The 19,998-nt window shown below is 39.3% G+C and overlaps 1 protein-coding gene across 5 annotated transcripts in view; it reads left to right on the top strand.

The window, feature by feature from the left end:
* Positions 1–19,998, top strand: part of LOC142158464 (collagen alpha-4(VI) chain-like) — a 180,080-nt gene that overhangs the window by 35,730 nt on the left and 124,352 nt on the right. For all 5 annotated transcript variants that reach the window (XM_075212427.1, XM_075212428.1, XM_075212429.1 and 2 more), the window contains exons 3-7: positions 5,702–5,790; positions 10,259–10,867; positions 13,245–13,832; positions 16,852–17,448; positions 18,620–19,240. In XM_075212427.1, the coding sequence (XP_075068528.1) occupies positions 5,702–5,790; positions 10,259–10,867; positions 13,245–13,832; positions 16,852–17,448; positions 18,620–19,240 (2,504 nt within the window). The remainder of the gene's footprint in view (positions 1–5,701; positions 5,791–10,258; positions 10,868–13,244; positions 13,833–16,851; positions 17,449–18,619; positions 19,241–19,998) is intronic.

A 19,998-nucleotide genomic window follows, 5' to 3' on the forward strand; every position in this document is an offset into this window, starting at 1 on the left:
AGAGTTATGCTGTCAGCAACAAAACAGCAAACAACTCTGCCTTCTAAAGAGAAATTATCACAAATCCCCAAGGCGAGTCCAAGGGTGTTGGTGGTTGTCAAGCCTGACCTTCCCATCACTGTACGGGAAGAGGTGGCTCGGGAGGAGGCTATTGATGATGTAGCTGGCGCTGTGGAGGAACTTGATGATGAGGATGGTGATGTGGTTATTGTAAATGAGGCACCAGGGGGGGAAACAGCTGATGTCCATGGGATGAAAAAGCCCATCGTCATGCCTGGTCAGAAGACCAAAAAATGCACCTCTTCGGTCTGGAGTTATTTTTATCCAAATCCAGACAACCAATGTATGGCAATATGTAGCTTATGTAAAGCTCAAATAAGCAGGGGTAAGGATCTTGCCCACCTAGGAACATCCTCCCTTATACGTCACCTGAATAACCTTCATAGTTCAGTGGTTAGTTCAGGAACTGGGGCTAGGACCCTCATTGGTACAGGGACACCTAAATCCCGTGGTCCAGTTGGATACACACCAGCAACACCCTCCTCGTCAACTTCCTCCACAATCTCCATCAGATTCAGTCCTGCAGCCCAAGTCACCAGCCAGACTGAGTCCTCCTCAATACGGGATTCATCCGAGGAATCCTGCAGCGGTACGCCTACTACTGCCACTGCTGCTGTTGCTGCTGTTAGTCGGTCATCTTCCCAGAGGGGAAGTCGTAAGACCGCTAAGTCTTTCACCAAACAATTGACCGTCCAACAGTCGTTTGCCATGACCACCAAATACGATAGTAGTCACCCTATTGCAAAGCGTATAACTGCGGCTGTAACTGCAATGTTGGTGTTAGACGTGCGCCCGGTGTCCGCCATCAGTGGAGTGGGATTTAGAGGGTTGATGGAGGTATTGTGTCCCCGGTACCAAATCCCCTCGAGATTCCACTTCACTAGGCAGGCGATACCAAAAATGTACAGAGAAGTACGATCAAGTGTCCTCAGTGCTCTTAAAAATGCGGTTGTACCCACTGTCCACTTAACCACGGACATGTGGACAAGTGGTTCTGGGCAAACGAAGGACTATATGACTGTGACAGCCCACTGGGTAGATGCATCCCCTTCCGCAGCAACAGCAACAGCTGCATCAGTAGCAGCATCTACAAAATGGCTGCTCATGCAAAGGCAGGCAACATTGTGCATTACAGGCTTTAATAAGAGGCACAACGCTGCCAACATATTAGAGAAAATGAGGGAAATTATCTCCCAGTGGCTTACCCCACTTAGACTCTCATGGGGATTTGTGGTGTCAGACAATGCCAGTAACATTGTGCGGGCATTAAATATGGGCAATTTCCAGCACGTCCCATGTTTTGCCCACACCATTAATTTGGTGGTGCAGCATTACCTCAAGAGTGACAGGGGTGTGCAGGAGATGCTTGCGGTGGCCCGCAAAATTGCTGGACACTTTCGGCATTCAGCCAGTGCCTACCGCAGACTAGAGGCACATCAAAAAAGCTTGAACCTGCCCTGCCATCACCTCAAACAAGAGGTTGTGACGCGCTGGAACTCCACCCTCTATATGCTGCAGAGGATGGAGGAGCAGCAAAAGGCCATTCAGGCCTACACAGCCACCTACGACATAGGCAAAGGAGTGGGGATGCGCCTGAGTCAAGCGCAGTGGAGACTGATTTCCGTGTTGTGCAAGGTTCTGCAGCCATTTGAACTTGCCACACGAGAAGTCAGTTCCGACACTGCCAGCTTGAGTCAGGTCATTCCCCTGATCAGGCTGTTGCAGAAGCAGCTGGAGAAAGTGAGGGAGGAGCTGGTAAGCCATTGCGATTACAGCAAGCATGTAGCTCTTGTGGATGTAGCCCTTCGTACGCTTTGCCAGGATCCGAGGGTGGTCACTCTTTTAAAGTCAGAGGAATACATTCTGGCCACCGTGCTCGATCCTCGGTTTAAAGCGTATGTTGTGTCTCTGTTTCCGGCGGACACAAATCTACAGCGGTGCAAAGACCTGCTGGTCAGGAGATTGTCCTCTGAAGAGGACCGTGACATGCCAACAGCTCCACCCTCATTTTCTTCCACATCTATGGCTGCGAGGAAAAAGCTCAGTTTTCCCAAAAGAGGCACTGGCGGGGATGCTGATAACATCTGGTCCGGACTGAAGGACCTGCCAACCATTGCAGACATGTCTACTCTCGCTGCATTGGATGCTGTCACAATAGAAAAAATTGTGGATGATTACTTTGCTGACACCATCCAAGTAGACATGTCAGACAGTCCATATTGTTACTGGCAGGAAAAAAAGGCAGTTTGGAAGCCCCTGTACAAACTGGCTCTATTTTACCTGAGTTGTCCCCCCTCCAGTGTGTACTCGGAAAGAGTTTTTAGTGCAGCGGGGAACCTGGTCAGTGAGCGGCGAAGGAGGTTGCTTCCTCACAACGTTGAAAAAATGATGTTTATAAAAATAAATAATCAATTCCTCAATGAAGTACAGCACTGCCCTCCAGATACTACAGAGGGACCTGTGGTTGTGGAGTCCAGCGGGGACGAATTGATAATGTGTGATGAGGAGGAAGTACACACTGTAGGGGGAGAGGAATCAGAGGTTGAGGATGAGGACGACATCTTGCCTCAGTAGAGCCTGTTTAGTCTGTACAGGGAGAGATGAATAGCTTTTTTGGTGTGGGGGCCCAAACAAACCAATCATTTCAGTCAAAGTTGTTTGGTAGGCCCTGTCGCTGAAATGATTGGTTTGTTAAAGTGTGCATGTCCTATTTCAACAGCAGACCTCTCAACTGCAGCTCATCCCTCCTCTGCGGGGATAATGTCTCCTGTGCTCTGACACGTCACTCTGTGTACTCTCAGCCTCAGGATCTGACACTACAGCTACCATGCCTCTTGTAGCAGCCCTCACTCCAGGGCCTCTTCCATGTGCAGTGTCCCCCTCTCTCTTGGGTTCACTATAGTGGCATGGAGTTCTCCCCCTCATCCAGGGCACACATTCCTTGCCCTGGCTCAGTCACCACGCTCAGACTTCCAGGCAATGCTGGGGGAGCCTGGGAGCTTCCACCCCAGGTCCCCAGCTACAACTCTCCTCTCCTGTGTCTTCTCTCTCTTTCTGACACTTTAAAGATCGTGCCTTTAAATGAAAAAGTCAGTCTTCATTGCACGACTATGTGCAAGTGCAACAGGGACATTTTTTTGGGTTTACAAAGTCAAACAATAACACTACGACCCTGTCTGTCTGGGGTCTGTCAATGACGAATTGTCTGGAGCATGTTTTGAGGAGGTATTGTGGCCCCGGTATCAAATTGGGTACCGGGGCCACCCCACTATGCAGTCCAGATACTTGTTTGGTGGAATTCCGACACGTGGAGGGTTTTTTAATTATATTGTGGCCTCGGTACCAAATTGTGTACCGGGGCCACCACACTACGCAGTCAAGATACTTGTTTGGTGGAATTCAGACCAGTTGAGGGTTTTATTATTATATTGTGTGGACCACTCTATCTATACCACACTACAACTCTATACCACTCTATTTCCTACTTTAATTCTATTTAATTCTATTTCCTACTTTAATTCTATTACTAATTAATTAACATAAAGAGGAACAAAAATAACCAATTTTACCAAAAGTATAATATGACTTAGACTTACAAACACTACACTTGAAAGATCGTGCCTTTAAATGAAAAAGTAAGTCTTCATTGCATGACTATGTGCAACAGGGACAGTTTTTTTACAAAGTCAACTAATAACACTTGGACCCTGTCTGTCTTTAACATACTTAATGGGATCTCAATGACGAATTGTCTGTAGCATGTTTGGAGGAGGTATTGTGGCCCCGGTATCAAGTTGGGTACCGGGGCCACCCCACTACGCAGTCCAGATACTTGTTTGGTGGAATTCTGACACGTGGAGGGTTTTTTAATTATATTGTGGCCTCGGTACCAAATTGTGTACCGGGGCCACCACACTACGCAGTCAAGATAGATAGATGCGTATCATAGATAAAGTACATTCAGTGGTGTGGGGCAAATTGAAAAATATTCAAAATGCACTGACATTATCAAAAACAAGAGGTTGTCACACGCTAAAACTCCAACATGTATATGATGGAGAGGATGGAGGAGCAGCCGTATGTGTAGTGTAATGCAGACCTGTTGAAGGTTTTTTATATATTTTATTGTGGTGCCCAGTGCCCACTCCTCTACGCAGTCCAGGTACATTTATTGGTGCGATTCATAAAAGTTCAGGGTTTTTAAGATATTGTGGTGACCCACTCCTCTACGCAGTCCAGGTACATTTATTGGTGCGATTCATAAAAGTTCAGGGTTTTTAATATATTGTGGTGACCCACTCCTCTACGCAGTCCAGGTACATTTATTGGTGCGATTCTTAAAAGTTCAGGGTTTTTAAGATATTGTGGTGACCCACTCCTCTACGCAGTCCAGGTACATTTATTGGTGCGATTCATAAAAGTTCAGGGTTTTTAATATATTGTGGTGACCCACTCCTCTACGCAGTCCAGGTACATTTATTGGTGCGAATCAAACAAGTTGATGGTTTTCTTATTATATATATTGTGGTGACCCACTCCTCTACGCAGTCCAGGTACATTTATTGGTGCGATTCATAAAAGTTCAGGGTTTTTAAGATATTGTGGTGACCCACTCCTCTACGCAGTCCAGGTACATTTATTGGTGCGAATCAAACAAGTTGATGGTTTTCTTATTATATATATTGTGGTGACCCACTCCTCTACGCAGTCCAGGTACATTTATTGGTGCGATTCATAAAAGTTCAGGGTTTTTAATATATTGTGGTGACCCACTCCTCTACGCAGTCCAGGTACATTTATTGGTGCGAATCAAACAAGTTGATGGTTTTCTTATTATATATATTGTGGTGACCCACTCCTCTACGCAGTCCAGGTACATTTATTGGTGCGAATCATAAAAGTTCAGGGTTTTTAAGATATTGTGGTGACCCACTCCTCTACGCAGTCCAGAAAGATACCTTTTTGCAACGTTTTGGACTAATAACTATATTGTGAGGTGTTCAGAATACACTGTAAATTAGTGGAAATGCTTGTTATTGAATGTTATTGAGGTTAATAATAGCCTAGGAGTGAAAATAAGCCCAAAAACTTGATTTTTAAACTTTTTATGTTTTTTTCAAAAAAAATCCGAATCCAATACCTTAAATCCGAACCGAGACCTTTCGTCAAGTGTTTTGCGAGACAAATCCGAACCTCAAAAATAACGAAAATCCGGATCCAAAACACAAAACACGAGACCTCAAAAGTCGCCGGTGCACATCCCTAGTCTGTGTAAGATTGGCAGCCAGGAGCAGACTGCTGGCTTTAGTAATAAACATGCTGAGTACTGATCTTTATCATCTTTATTAGCTCCTCAGATTGTCAAGACACTGTCATGTATCACTGTAAATGTTCAATCACCGTAATTACTATTTAATGTCTTTCTATGTAATTAATAAATATTATCTTTCTTTAAAGAATGTAGCTATTAGTTAAAAAAAAATGTTTGTATTCTGTTAAAACGAGTTCTAAGATTTAAAAAATATGTAGTATTTTTAAATTAGAGGATACATGCATGACAGTTAAAGGAAAATGTATTTTTATGTGGCACAAATATGCCATATTTATTTATATTTTACTTGCTTTCCTTTTTACTTTCTAGATATTTTAAGAAAATGGGAGTCTGGAGAACATTTATATTCTTCCTTATTTTAGGTTATACAATCCATGACGCACACTCACAGAAAACCGGTAAGTATATTATATTAGGAAGGGTAAATGTTAGTGTTAGTGCTGAGTGACATGAACCACCAGGACAGAGAGTGTTTAGAATTTATCCTGAGGCTCATTGAGGCCCACATTAGAGCTTGTTTACATGTATCTGCTGTTATGCACGTTTCCCACTTAAATAAATGCATGAAATGTGCAATAAAAAGTATAACAAATAAAAGCTAATAGTGCTGTTCCCAACATTACATTGTAACATTTTAATGCTTTATTTCTCATGCTGCCAGTTCATTGGATTGCTTTGATAAAAGGGCAACTCATGAAAAGTGCATGGAAAATGTTTTTGAAATCCATCACTAGATCATGTATTTTTCAGGTGTTTTTATTCTTTTTCCTCGTGCTGACAAGTGTATATATTTATTTCTTACTTTTTATATTTTATATTTTGTCTTTAAGTACAGACTTGGGCAATCTATAGGTCTCTAGTTGTTGTGGAACCACAAGTCTCAAGTGTCAGACTTTGTGACTCTTTAGCTTTTGCGGAACTAGAAATCCAAACATGTCCTACCAGACTGGCAGGGAAGGCTATGCTATGGCTTATAGTCCCACAGGCTACCTGTCCTTCCAGCTCATTGCTGTTGTCTGAATCTGACAAATAGAACTTGGTGGTAGATTTATTAAAGCTTCTTAAAAGGAAAAGTGGACATGTTGCCCATAGCAATCAATCAGATTCTAGCTATGATTTTTCTAGTACATTCTAGAAAATGATAGCTAAAATTTGATTGGTTGCTATGGGCAACACAGTTAGAAGCTTTCATAAATCTACTTTATTACCTGAGGGGTCAATTATATGCCACAGCAGGGGCATTACTGGAACTTTTTCGATCCCAAACTAGGGATGTGCCCTGCCACTTTTGGTGTCTCGTGTTTTGTGTTTTGGATTCGGATTTGCTTGAGGTTTTGGGTTCGGATTTGTTTCGCAAAACAACTGACGATAGGTTTTGGTTCGGATTTAAGGTTTTGGATTCGGATTTATTTTGAAAAAAAACATAAAAAGTGTTAAAATCAAGTTTTTGGGTTTATTTTCACTCCTACGCTATTATTAACCTCAATAACATTCAATAACAATCATTTCCACTAATTCCCAGTTTATTCTGAACACCTCACAATATTGTTTTTAGTCCAACTGGACTTATACTGCTGAATCAGTGAACTTTGCAATATAGCAGTACCAATGGACTTATACTGCAGAATCAGTGAACTTTGTAATATTGCAGTACCAATGGACTTATACTGCAGGATTGTTTTTGGATATTTTTTTTTAATTTCTTTTTTTTATAATTTTTTTGTTTTTATTTTTTTTATAACTTTTTTTTAAATTTTTTATAACTTGGGAATAATGGGGAAATAACAATGCCCTTAGAAGGACAGAGCACAGGACACAGCACCACTGGACTGAGCAGAACACAGCACAGCACAGCACAGCACAAGATATAGCAGGACAGAGAACCACCTAACACAACCTCCCTCTACCCTGATCAATGCCCGAGTGAAGATGGCGACGGCTAGCGGGGAATTTATAGAATACGAGTATCGCGAGATCCGACAGCGGGATTATGACTCAGAGCCTCGGTTTCAGTTTTGCAATTGGCGGGAATACCCAGATCTGTCTCGGATCCGGCTCGGATCGGCAACGTTCGGGTGGGCTCGGATTTCAGATATCCGAGCCCGCTCATCTCTAAAATGAACACATATATGGTCATTGGCCACGAAAACTGAGGCCTGAAACACAACTGCTCAATTTTGTGATTTCGCAGGTTTATCCATGAGTGAGGGCACCTGCATTTATGAGGAATAGTATTGACTTGTGGGCAAATATGCAAAATGCTGCACTTCTGATTTTCTAATAGGGGAATTTGTGAAGATTGTGTTGTACCTTGCTGAGAGTGGGCTAAGCACATGAAGAAAGGGAAAAGTGACATCTGCAGGTTCCGACAATAAAATGATAGCTTTGATATTGATGTTGAATAACGACCTTCCCATCATCTGAACCTGTGTATGCCATTGTTTTCCTTTACATTTACTTTTAAGGGCTGCGACATATTGTCCTGGGTGGTTGTGAGCAATTGGGCACTGTTTGTTTATTCTGATGATTGTGCGTATATATGCACTCTCATTACCTCATTATCCCTTTACCAGATAATTAGATGAGATTCAAGGGTTGAATAAGGCAGATTTAGTGGAACATTCCCTGTTTAGCAAGGAGCTGCAGAGCTTTTGTCTCTTAGAAACGATTCAGAGGTAGTGGAAACCTATTGCTTTCCATGGGATGTCTTTCCAGACAAACGCTATAGGAGTGCCTATTTCTAGGCATATTTTGAACAATGTAATAAAACATTTAAACACAAACCTGATATCCCCTTACTCTCATGGTTTATTTATTTTATAAATTCCGCTAAGTCAAGCAGTATTTTAGTAAAAACATGTCAAAGTTGAAATTAATTAAAGTGGTGGTTTTAAAGAGGTGGTAGGCATAACGAGGCACATCTGTGCGCCTCCTCTATACTAGTCTTTACACTGCCAACTCTCCCTCTCGCACCACAAATGTGGTCACCTTGTTTTGTTAATTCAAACCTGCTTTTGTACTACTGAGCAGTTGTTTTGTGCAATTGTAGTTGTTAGGTTGGAATATGTTTTGCATGATAAGAAATCTCACAGTCAGATCTAGAATATACTGCGAATGGGATGAAACTTCAGACAGATTATCTCTGTTAATGATAGTATTAGAGCTGCTCTTTCTCTATTTTGTGTCTTGTGTTCAGTTTCCCTAGTCATCAGATTTCAGTCCCTTAGGTACTTTCCAAAACATCTAATCTAAATTATTATCATTTACATTCCTCACTGTCACTCGTGTAAGAGAAGGATACTGTTAAATCATTAACTGGACATGGCTTCACAAAAGCAATTCCTCATGAAATCTAATCTAACCGACAAGTAACTAATCCAAAATAGGACTTTGATTTTTGGGAAACCTGTTTTGTCAGCTATAAAAATTATGATCTACATCCTACCCTGGAGTGGACCCCTCCCAAAAGCTACGTGCGCATCTTTCGGAAAGTCATTGCTGTACATCCAGCATATGAGGAACGTAACCGCAAGGACCATTAGGAAACTTTTGATCTGTGCCATCTTTCCCTGCACATAATCTGGCTCAGCTGGAGCCGTGGATGGGGGGACCACCACCCCATGCACCTAGGTGCCATCTCTTGGCCCCAAGGGAGGACCAAGCTAGGATACATTGCAGCCCCCATTTCAGCACCCATCATCAGACCCCAGTAAATCTGACATTTGTTCTTGTTTTGTCAAGTAAGGGTTTAGAGCAGTATAAGCAATCCACAACCTAAAAGTTGATAATCAAAATGTGTCATTGGACTTGCAAATTGTTCATAAGCATTGATTTTGTTTTCAGCTTGTATTTTTGTAAACCAATCAAAAACATATGTTGCACTGCAAAATATATAGCAATGACTGTGCATAGTATGTACTAACCTAAGCATGCCCCACAACGCCATCCACAGTTCTAAGAGTAGAGCAGGACAAGGGGGAGATACATCTCAGTATGAGAGCAGACTAAGGGCTAGATTTACTAAGCTGCGGGTTTGAAAAAGTGGGGATGTTGCCTATAGCAACCAATCAAATTCTAGCTTTCATTTATTTAGTACCTTCTACAAAATGACAGCTAGAATCTGATTGGTTGCTATAGGCAACATCCCCACTTTTTCCAAACCCGCTGCTTAGTAAATCTAGCCCTAAGACAGAAATGTTTCTACTTATGTACAGTAAGCAAAAATAGTGTTTGCACTTAAGAGTTCTTACGTATTTAGGAAGAAAATTGCAATTTATTTTTTTCACTTTAAAAGGGGTAGTACTAAAAGGGTAGAAGACATTTACCCTTTTCTAAAGAGTTTTCTGACTTGCCCAATATCAAGGTAATTTCCTTCTATATGTGGTCTTTATTGTCATCCTTTAAATAGCTGCAGATTTATGAGGAATTTTAAAGCTTATCTAGCCAAAAAAAAAGAAAACACACACGTATTGTATACAACAAATAGATTTATTGCCATTTATAATAAGCCTCTCTTGTATATATTAAATCTATTAAACATATATTGCATTTTTAGCAAACATCTGACTGTAACAATTCATTTAAGCAGTTGCTATTTTTCAGGATTTTAAAATCATATTTTTGGAAGGATTTTAACTTAAAATAAGGATATCTAAGTTTACTTGCCAAATTGTGTTTTAAGCATAAGATTGTTACTTTAAAATAATTTACAGAATGCAAACTTCATTGCTACTCATGTAACTTCAAGGAATGTACTTTGCCTATTTACGTATTTTGTAGACTTTTATATTTGCATTTGAAAAAGTTCAAAAACAAAATCTCAATCTAAAAAATCTCTTATTTTAACACTTGTGTGTTATATTTTAGTGTGCACGGAGGCAAGTATTGCAGATATTGTGTTCATGGTGGATGGATCCTGGAGCATTGGAACAGAGAATTTTGAAGTCATGCGAAATTTCCTGTACACCTTGATAAATGGCTTTGATGTTAGTCAAGATAACATTCGCATAGGCCTAATCCAGTACAGTGATGACCCACGGACAGAATTTTATCTAAATACTTATAGCAGGAAGGAGGATGTATTACGGTATATAGAGACCTTAAAGTACAAAGGTGGGAGTACAAAAACTGGGCAAAGTCTTCAGTTCATGCTGGAAAATCACTTTACAGAAAGAGCAGGAGGCAGAGCACAAGATGGAGTCCCTCAAATAGCTGTTGTTATAACTGATGGTCAATCTCAAGACAACATCGGGGAACCAGCCAAAAAAGTGAAAAATGCAGGAATCACATTATATGCCATTGGCATCAAGGATGCCCTTTTGACTGAGCTCAATGAGATAGCCAGCGATCCAGATGAGAAACATGTTTACAATGTGGCTGACTTTGCTGCTTTACAGGATATTTCCCAAAATATGCTTCAGGTTCTCTGTACCACAGTGGAAGAAGCCATCAGACAGATCGGTCAGAGTGTTTCAGGTACATTGCTATACAATCTTTTCTTCTTCACTCATCCTAATCTATAGCCTGAAGGTTGAAATTCCAGACTCAGCTTGCATCATGCTTTCATTTCTCTCCTTTATGCTGCTTGATTATAAACATCTGGAAGGAAATTACAGAAAATTGCAACATCTGGCTAAAGTCTACCATTGGTTCTATTTATGGTAGATTCATTGAATGTGACAGAGTTAATAGGAACTCAGAACAACAGAATTCATTAAAATAAAATTTAAGAATAATATTAGGTTTCCCAAGATTAGCATACATCCTAGCATTGATATGAGTTTTCAGATTTCAGAAAAAGATTATGTTACAATTTTTACATGCTTCCTTATACCAATTATCTCTAGATGCAGAGCCATCTTAACAACATCATGGGCCCCCGGGCAAAGCAGTGCACCGGGGCCCATATATATATATATATATATATATAGAGAGAGAGAGAGAGAGAGAGAGAGAGAGAGAGAGAGAGAGAGAGAGAAAGAGAGAGATATAGAGATAGATAGATGTACTTGCTCAGTGACCCTTGAAGGTTTTTTTTGCAGGTATTTTCTTTTTTTCTTTTGCAGGATTATTTATTCTAATTAAGAGCCCTGCCTATGGGGCCCCCTTGCTCATGGGGCCCACAAGCACCTGCCCATCGTGCCCAATGGAAAAGATGGCCCTGTCTAGATGTATTGAGGGCCTCATGTAGAGTTGATAATGATGGCTAGTGTTTTAATGTTGAATTAAGAAAGTAATTAAATAAATAATCATTTAAAAAAAAAAGACCTGACCAGCGCCTATAGCATGGGCTGGTAGCAGGAGAACGAACAGTGTGATGTCCACCCTGTAAAAGCCACTATCAGCACTAGGCTATGACAGGCTGGGCTGATCATACTATTAAAGGTAACCCCGCAATGTGGGATTTCCATGACACAATGCCACACAACAGTAGGCAGTTCAGCACAGAGCACTTCTTGATAACACGGCTGTGCACTGAGTGTTGGGGTAATAAATAGTTATACACGGTGTATATGACAGGGTATGCTGATACTTATAGCACTAAGATGTGTCTGCTTCTGCAAACAGATTCAAGCAGATGTATTTTTTGCACACATACTCTGTACAGAAATGCAAATTTTATGGAAAAAGAAAATATCAGGCCCTAAATCTGTCATGCCCTTATAAATGCAATGAAATCCAAAAATATCTAATAGAGAATGTATTACCTCTTTATTGGAACGATAATCTCCAACTTTTGGATTATTAAATTTACCAATGGACATGCTAAAGTGTTGTATAGATAGGTATGAAGCAACAAAATATTACTATAGAGAAAGGTACAAATACAACTTTATTTCAATCAATTAGCATAAAACACTAGGCACAAAACAAATATATTAGGACTCCTAATATAATACCAAGGTGGACTGCTCATATCTCATACAAATGCAGACTTGGCACAATAATTCAGCCTCATCAAAAGTACCCCATTAAGATCATTAACCTCCCTTACCCTCATAATCGACTCCCAATCATCATGCCTAAAGTACTTAACATTAACTTCCCACCAATTATATTAATTCCATCCATCATTCCCACTTACATATTGGTGATCTGTCGTTCCTGTAGCAGTCAGAGGGGAATTGATCACATGTCCACAGAGCGCGCTCTGTAGTCCAGACTGGGAGGAGGCTTCCCAGCTGCCTGTAAGTGTGAGTGGCCAGGTGGGAAGAGGTAGAGATGTGCGCTCCGTGCTCCCCTTCTATTTTCACCCCATATTTTCTGTGCACTGTGTCCCTGGTGCAGAGCAATTAACTCTGAATTTGCAACTAATGCAGCCCACGCAAATGTCTAGCACCAGTTCTCATTGGTGCCCCCAAAAGCCCAGCGCATCGGGCCTGAATGGGTGTCAGTGTTATCTCTAGCAGCTGCTTTCACCGCCACCTGATACAGATGATTAGAGTAAATAGCAGTAAATCTGGAAAACATCTTTAAGAAAATAGGCTACAAAGAGAAGAATGTTTGGGAGAAATAAAGGAAACAAAATGCATTGATTATTTGGGTTTTCATGTTTTTTGTGTTTGGCTTAATCCTGCTATGTGTTACATTGTGGAATTCTTTAGTTGATGACATGAGCAAAGTTAAAATAATAGGTTTCACTTGTCCCTGACGAAGAATGGGTAAATTATAACAGAATGTTTACAGAGCATGAGCAGAAATAAAATTACCCATGCTGAAGAAAGCGAATAGGCTTCTGTTCTTAAGATTATTTTCACAAAAGAAGCTTTTATTCTAAATAATGTTATCTAACTAGCATATGATAATCTGTTATCACTGCAATAATTAATATATGCTTCCTCTCTTCTTTTAGTTTGCAGAAATGCCAATCAGGCAGACATTGTGTTTCTTGTAGAGAGTTCCACCCGGATTGGTGAAGTGGCTTTTCAAAAAGTTAAAGATTTTGTCTATGGCTTAGTGTCCAGCCTTGATGTAGACATCAACAGAGTCCGCATTGGCCTTGCTCAGTACAGTGATGAGACAAATACAATCTTTTTGCTGAATGACTATTCTCTGAAGAGCGAAATTCTGGAGAAGATACAAAGCTTATTGTATACACGCGGTAATGCCTACACAGGGAGGGCTCTAAAAGTGATTGACAGCAACTTCTTTACTGAGTCAGCTGGCAGCAGAGCTGCAGAGAGCATTGCTCAGATACTTGTTGTGGTTACTAATGGCAGGTCTGCTGATGAAGTAACAAAGCCAGCTAGAGGCCTGAAATCCAGAGGCATCTCAATTTATGTCACTGGGCCTAATATTAAAGACATTGCTGAGTTGCAAGAGATGGCAAACAAGCCAAGTAAAAAGTTCATTCACCATCTAGATACTTTGGATGCCCCGAATGATGTGACCAAAAGTCTCCTGAATAATATCTGCTCCAGCATTGTCACGAACATTCAAGGTATGCAATTTCTTTATCTATGATGGCAGTTTGCAGCGTAAATATGTAGTCCCATATTCATTCACACAAGGGGCCTGATTCATTAAGGATCTTAAATTAAGAAGTTTCTTATATAAGTCTCCTGAACAAAACCATGTTACAATGCAAGGGGTGCAAATTAGTTTTCTGTTTTGCACATAAGTTAAATACTGACTGTTTTTTCATGTAGTACACAAATATCATCTTTACATTTCAGTGTACAAATAAGCTATCAAGTAAATGTGTGCTACATGAAAAAACAGTCAGTATTTAACTTATGTGCAAAACAGAAAACTATCTTGCACCCCTTGCATTGTAACATGGTTTTGTCCAGGAGACTTAAATAAGAAACTTCTTAAGTTAAGATCCTTAATGAATCAGGCCCAAGATATATATAACAATGTATTATTATTGCGAAAAAAGATACTCTTACACTATTAATTTAAAAAGTTACCTTCAACAAAGTTTGTGAATGATAGGTATTCAATTTAGTTCTAAATATTTAGACAGAATTTTTATAAATAAATACTAAAATAAATTTGGTAGATGTACATTACATGAAATTAAGATTGATGTGTATTTAAAAATGCAGCAATCATCAATATGTCCTATTATGGAAGCTGTGATTACAGTTCTAAATGTGAACCAGCAGTGTCTTCATTTTCACTGCGGTGCCCCCACACGGAGTGCTATCCGCTTACATGAAGATAAGAAGCTGCTAGTTGATACTCCTCCGAGTTGGTAATATGCTGGGAGTGCAGTGCTGGAATCTGATGTCACAGGCCAGTGCTGCACTCTCAAGAGCAAAAGATGCCCCACAAGGTAAGAAGCAGGTACAGGGGATGGGGCTGCACCTATGGGGGGTGCCTAATCGAGGCGAGGTTCGTGGGCACCCAGGGTTCACATACCACCCTACACTTAAGGTAGCTCTAATATTCCTTAATGTGATGAGTTATGAAAGACTTAAATTAGCACCACATGAGCAGTAGTTTAGCTGAAAAAAGGAAACGTTCAACATTGCGCCTGAAGTACAAATATGTGCATTTGGATGCTGTTTGTAAATGACCCAATTGTATGGAAATATTTACTTCCACGAGAAACTATGAACAAATATGAAATAGATGTTTTTTGATTTTGTTGTGAATGTTAAGTAAGGCTTTAGAGTTAAATAATAACAATATTCTTCTGAATGTGGTATTTTCTGCTGCTTAGATTATCTATTACCTGAAAAAAAGCATTTTGTGATGACAGTTGATTTCCTGAGGTAGCCTATAAAATATTAGCTTACTGGTAAGGAGAACTGCAATACAAAATTGTGATAATTATTTGGGCAACATGTCCAGAAAGAGTGGTCAATGTAGAAAATGGGCTGGAATCATTAAGGAACGTAAATGCCGATGTGTGCCATATTTTGCGTAAAATCGTTCTGTCCATGCCCAGAAATGAACCATATGCCAGAGAACGCAGCAATGTCCAATTCATCTTCAAGCAGAATTACCCTTAGTGCAGCCTACGATTTCAGGGTGGCGGAACAGGGAGGGGACTTGGCTTATGCAAGTAGTAAATGTACAGTAAGGGCGTCCTAAGCTCAAAGACAGGCAGCAGTGTCCGATTCAAGCTTTGGGTATCACTAAGGTACGTGATTGTCTGTCTTTTATGGCGGGAAAAATAAATTTAAAAAAGCAAAACCCTTTATTTTTTATTTTTTTTAGTGTTTTATCATTAATGAATATGGGCCTGATTCATTAAGGAACTTAAATTAAGAAGTTTCTTATTTAAGTCTCCTGGACAAAACCATATTACAATGCAAGGGGTGAAAATTAGTTTTCTGTTTTGCACATAAGTTAAATACTGACTGTTTTTTCATGTAGCACACAAATATCAACTTTAAATTTCAGTGTACAAACAAGCTATCAAGTATTTGTGTGCTACATGAAAAACCAGTCAGTATTTAACTTATGTGCAAAACAGAAAACTAATTTTCACTCCTTGCATTGTAACATGGTTTTGTTCAGGATACTTAAATAAGAAACTTCTTAATTTAAGTTCCTTAATGAATCAGGCCCTATATTATTAACAAGTGATATTAATTGAATAGTCTTTTTTTTATGTGCATTCTTTTGTGACTTTATATTATACATTTGTATTGGACGTACCCTGCAGTGTCTTGTCTGTTAGAGCAGAGCGGAATAAGACCCGTATTCATCATCAGAGGTATCTTTACATCCGCTCTTTGTTATGGATGTGCATATAACCAATATACGTGCATTTTTAAAGAAACGTACATTACATTTACTTTGCGTTTTTTGATGAATTAGACCCAATATGTGTGATTTTACCAGGTACTCCAATCTACAATGAAACAGATCTAAGATGGGAAATCATTATTATTTCTGTGGTAGTATTTAAAATGCTACTGGACATAATAAAATATTGGGCAGTTTAGCTTTAGAAGGTTACTTACAATAGTTTTCTACATTGATGTGGCAGTAATGTTTTTTATTTTCTAAATCAAGTAATTATATTTTTTTCAAAAATTACAAACATAGCAAAATACAAAAGCAGAGTAGTCTCCTTACAAATACAAACTGCAAACATTTGTTTTATTATTGTTTCTTTCTGTGTTTTTACCATGATATTACCCAGGCAGAGTTGTATATTTATGTTCCCCTTGAGTTCTGCATTGGACTGTCCACTGGAGACAGTCACAGCCAATGTAGGATGTATTTATTCTCAACGTAATACTCAATGGCAACAAAATAAACACTGTCTGGATGATTTAAAGCCCTTGATGAAATGTTTGGGAAAAAGTCATAATGATAAAGCATCATAATTAGTAAACGTAGGAAGCCAATAAAAAATTTTAATATGAGTAAATCCTTTTAAAAAAGTAAAGTTGCATGTACTGTAAAAACATTAGATTCATGTTTTGTGAATGTAACAGCAATATTTTGGTACATTAAAACCTAGAGTATTTATTCCTAATTGTTCTTTCTTCCAGCTTTTTCAAGGCGCTATGCAGATGTTGTATTCCTCGTCGATTCTTCTTCCAGCATTGGAAGTTTAGATTTCCAACAAATTAAGCTCTTTATTTCAAGCATTATCGGGCAACTTGACATAGGTATTAACAAATATCAAGTTGGACTTGCACTGTACAGTGAGTCACCACACACAGAGTTTTTACTGAATAGATATGAGACCAAACAGCAAGCACTGGACCATGTGGAAAAGATCGCTTTTAGAGGTGGTCGTCTGAATACAGGAAGTGCGCTGGATTACTTGCGCAGAACCTTCTTTGTGGAAGAGGCTGGGAGCCGGATCAACCAGGGAATACCCCAATTTGCAGTGGTCATAACGTCAGCAAAGTCTGAAGATGTTGTCATTTCCTATGCCGAGGAGCTGAGAAGTGTTGGCGTCACAACCATTTCAGTCGGGATAAGAAATTCAGTGAGGGAGGAATTAGTAAAGATCGCAACAGATCCCTTTGTATTCCAGCTAAACGATTTGAAGGACAGAAGGAATGTACAAGAGGATGTCGTCAATGTTATTGTCACAGAGGAAATGCTACAGTTTGCTGAAGAGACAATTGTTCCAGCAGGTAATTTATAGCAAAATATCTTTTAAATAAAAGCTATTGACACACATTAGTTTTATAAACAACACTGTTAGTATAATTTGTAACCAAAAGCTAGTTTAGTTCATATTTAGTTCATATTTGCCAACTCTCCCGGAATGTCCGGGAGACTCCTGAAATTCGGGTCAGTCTCACGGACTCCCGGTAGAGGTGGCAAATCTCCTGCATCCCGCAACTGGCACTCCAAAATGATGCGATTCGCGGGGAATCTCGCCATTTGGCACTTTAAAATCTTCAAGCACTGTTTATGCAAGTAGGCAAAATTAGACTACACGTGTTATTTATGTGTGAAAGTGATCCCTAATACTACCATTTTCTGGGTTTGGATACTTCTGGTTACACAGGTTTGGACACCCTTCTTCAGTGGAAGTGGATATTACCAACTAATTTATTTTATATTTTAAAAGTATCAATGGTACACTAATATTATAAAAACTTTATATGCCTTTTCCATTGTTGATATCTATTTAAGTGTGCAGTAAAACTTGACTGGGGCTGAAAGTGATAATACTCTTTCAGTTAATTCGTAATGTATATTTTATGTAGTAGTAGCAGTATCGAATATTTAAAGCATTATAGCATCCTGATAGTATTTATTAAAGGGACGCATTCCAATGAGCTGCCCTAGGGCCCCAAAGTGTTTCTCAGAAATGTAGATCATTCACCCAATTAAAATTACAGCTGAAAGTTTGCTATGACTTCAGAATGTTTTTTTCCTGTATCACTCAGAAAACTTTGCAGAATTGCAAAAAAAATACTGTTTTTAATCATGAGAAATGGTACGTTTTATTGTATTAAAGTCATCAAAAACTGAAATTACGTATTTACATTGCATGACAGCAGTACAGAAAGGTGACTAGGTTATTATGGTACATAAAATAACAACTTCTATGCATATTTTGTACAGAAATGAGGGTTGCAACAATGTTCATTTGTTTTACTTTAAAAAAACCAGATATGTTATTACAGCAGTTTCATCACAGTGTTTATATATCTCTAATCATGCACAAGTGATCTGATCTAGTTGGTTTGTCCAATATTTTTTCACATAGAGAAATACTCAAAATATATTTAACCCAATGAAGGACTGAGGGGACTGAGAAATCTCACAATATCTTTCTGCTTTTGCTTGTAGTTTGCTCCAGTGCTTCAGTTGCTGATATTGTTTTTCTGGTCGATGAGTCCAGCAGCATTGGTAATACCAACTTTCAGCTGACGAGAGTGTTTCTGCACAAGGTCATCAATGCTTTGGAAATTGGTTTAAATAATGTACGGGTGGGCTTAGTTCTGTACAGTGATATGCCCAGGTTGGAATTTAAACTGAACACCTTTAAAGAAAAGTATGAAATTTTGGACTATATAACTAAGCTTCCATACAGAGGAGGAAAGCCAAACACCGGAGCAGCCATTGACTTTTTGCAAAAAGAACTTTTCTCAAAACAAAATGGTGGCAGGGGGGACTTAGGAGTAAAGCAGATTGCAATGGTAATGACTAACGGACAATCAGTGGATGATTTCGCCAAGCCTGCTGCAAAACTCCGACGATCAGGGGTAGAGGTTTTTGCAGTTGGCTTTCAAAATGCCAACATCCCAGAGCTGGAAACCATAGCATCACATCCGCGACGCAAACATGTAACCAATGTGGAGTCTTTTCTACAACTTCCAAATATTGAGCTTAGGTTAAAGAAGCATCTTTGCAATGAAATTGTTGCAACTTCATTTGCAGCTCCATCAATTGTACAGACAGTGAGGCAAGGTAAGTGATTTGTTGTGATAATGGGGATGCAAAGCAATTAAACAGTTAGTATTAAAATAATCAATAAAGATATATTATATACTGTTTACTGTAGCTATGGGAGGGTGTAACCCTTCCTGTGTACAAACAAATAGGCAACCCCCTCATTTTTTACACATTCTAACATACACACTTGTATTAGTGATATGTACAGTGTATTGTGATATACACTGTATACATGCATAGATGATGTAACTTGTCTGATTAAGGCTTCAAATATTCTCTTAATATAACTCCAAAAAGCCTTCATGTACACATTCCTTGCACAATACAGACATGTCTGCTAGCACATACTATGATTAAGTGCAGATATGAAATGACTATTTAAATTTTAGGTCAATTAGCTTATGTTTGTGTATATAACATTGCATATAGGAAAACCAAAACAAATCTTCTTTTAATCCAAAGGTAAATACCCTTAAGTAAAACCAAGCTCTTTCTTGTTTACTAATCAGGGGGAAATCCAGACCAGGGGGTAAATGTATCATACCCCGGTTTCTTCAACTCGTGGGAGTTTGGCGTCTGCGCAGCTTAAATTTAAAGCGGCGCTGCCTTGTAAAGGGAAGTTTCCCTTTATCTTCCTGTCGATGCATCTACAACAATGCATAAGGCTCAGCTTTAATAAAATGCCAATTGTAGATAACTATGGTCATCTCAGATCATCTTAATGTTTAATAATTCTCATGATATCAAAGTGCATAAAATAAAAAAGAGAGCAC

The sequence above is a fragment of the Mixophyes fleayi genome, chromosome 5 (assembly GCF_038048845.1).
Source record: "Mixophyes fleayi isolate aMixFle1 chromosome 5, aMixFle1.hap1, whole genome shotgun sequence".
NCBI classification, from domain to species: Eukaryota; Metazoa; Chordata; class Amphibia; order Anura; family Limnodynastidae; genus Mixophyes; species Mixophyes fleayi.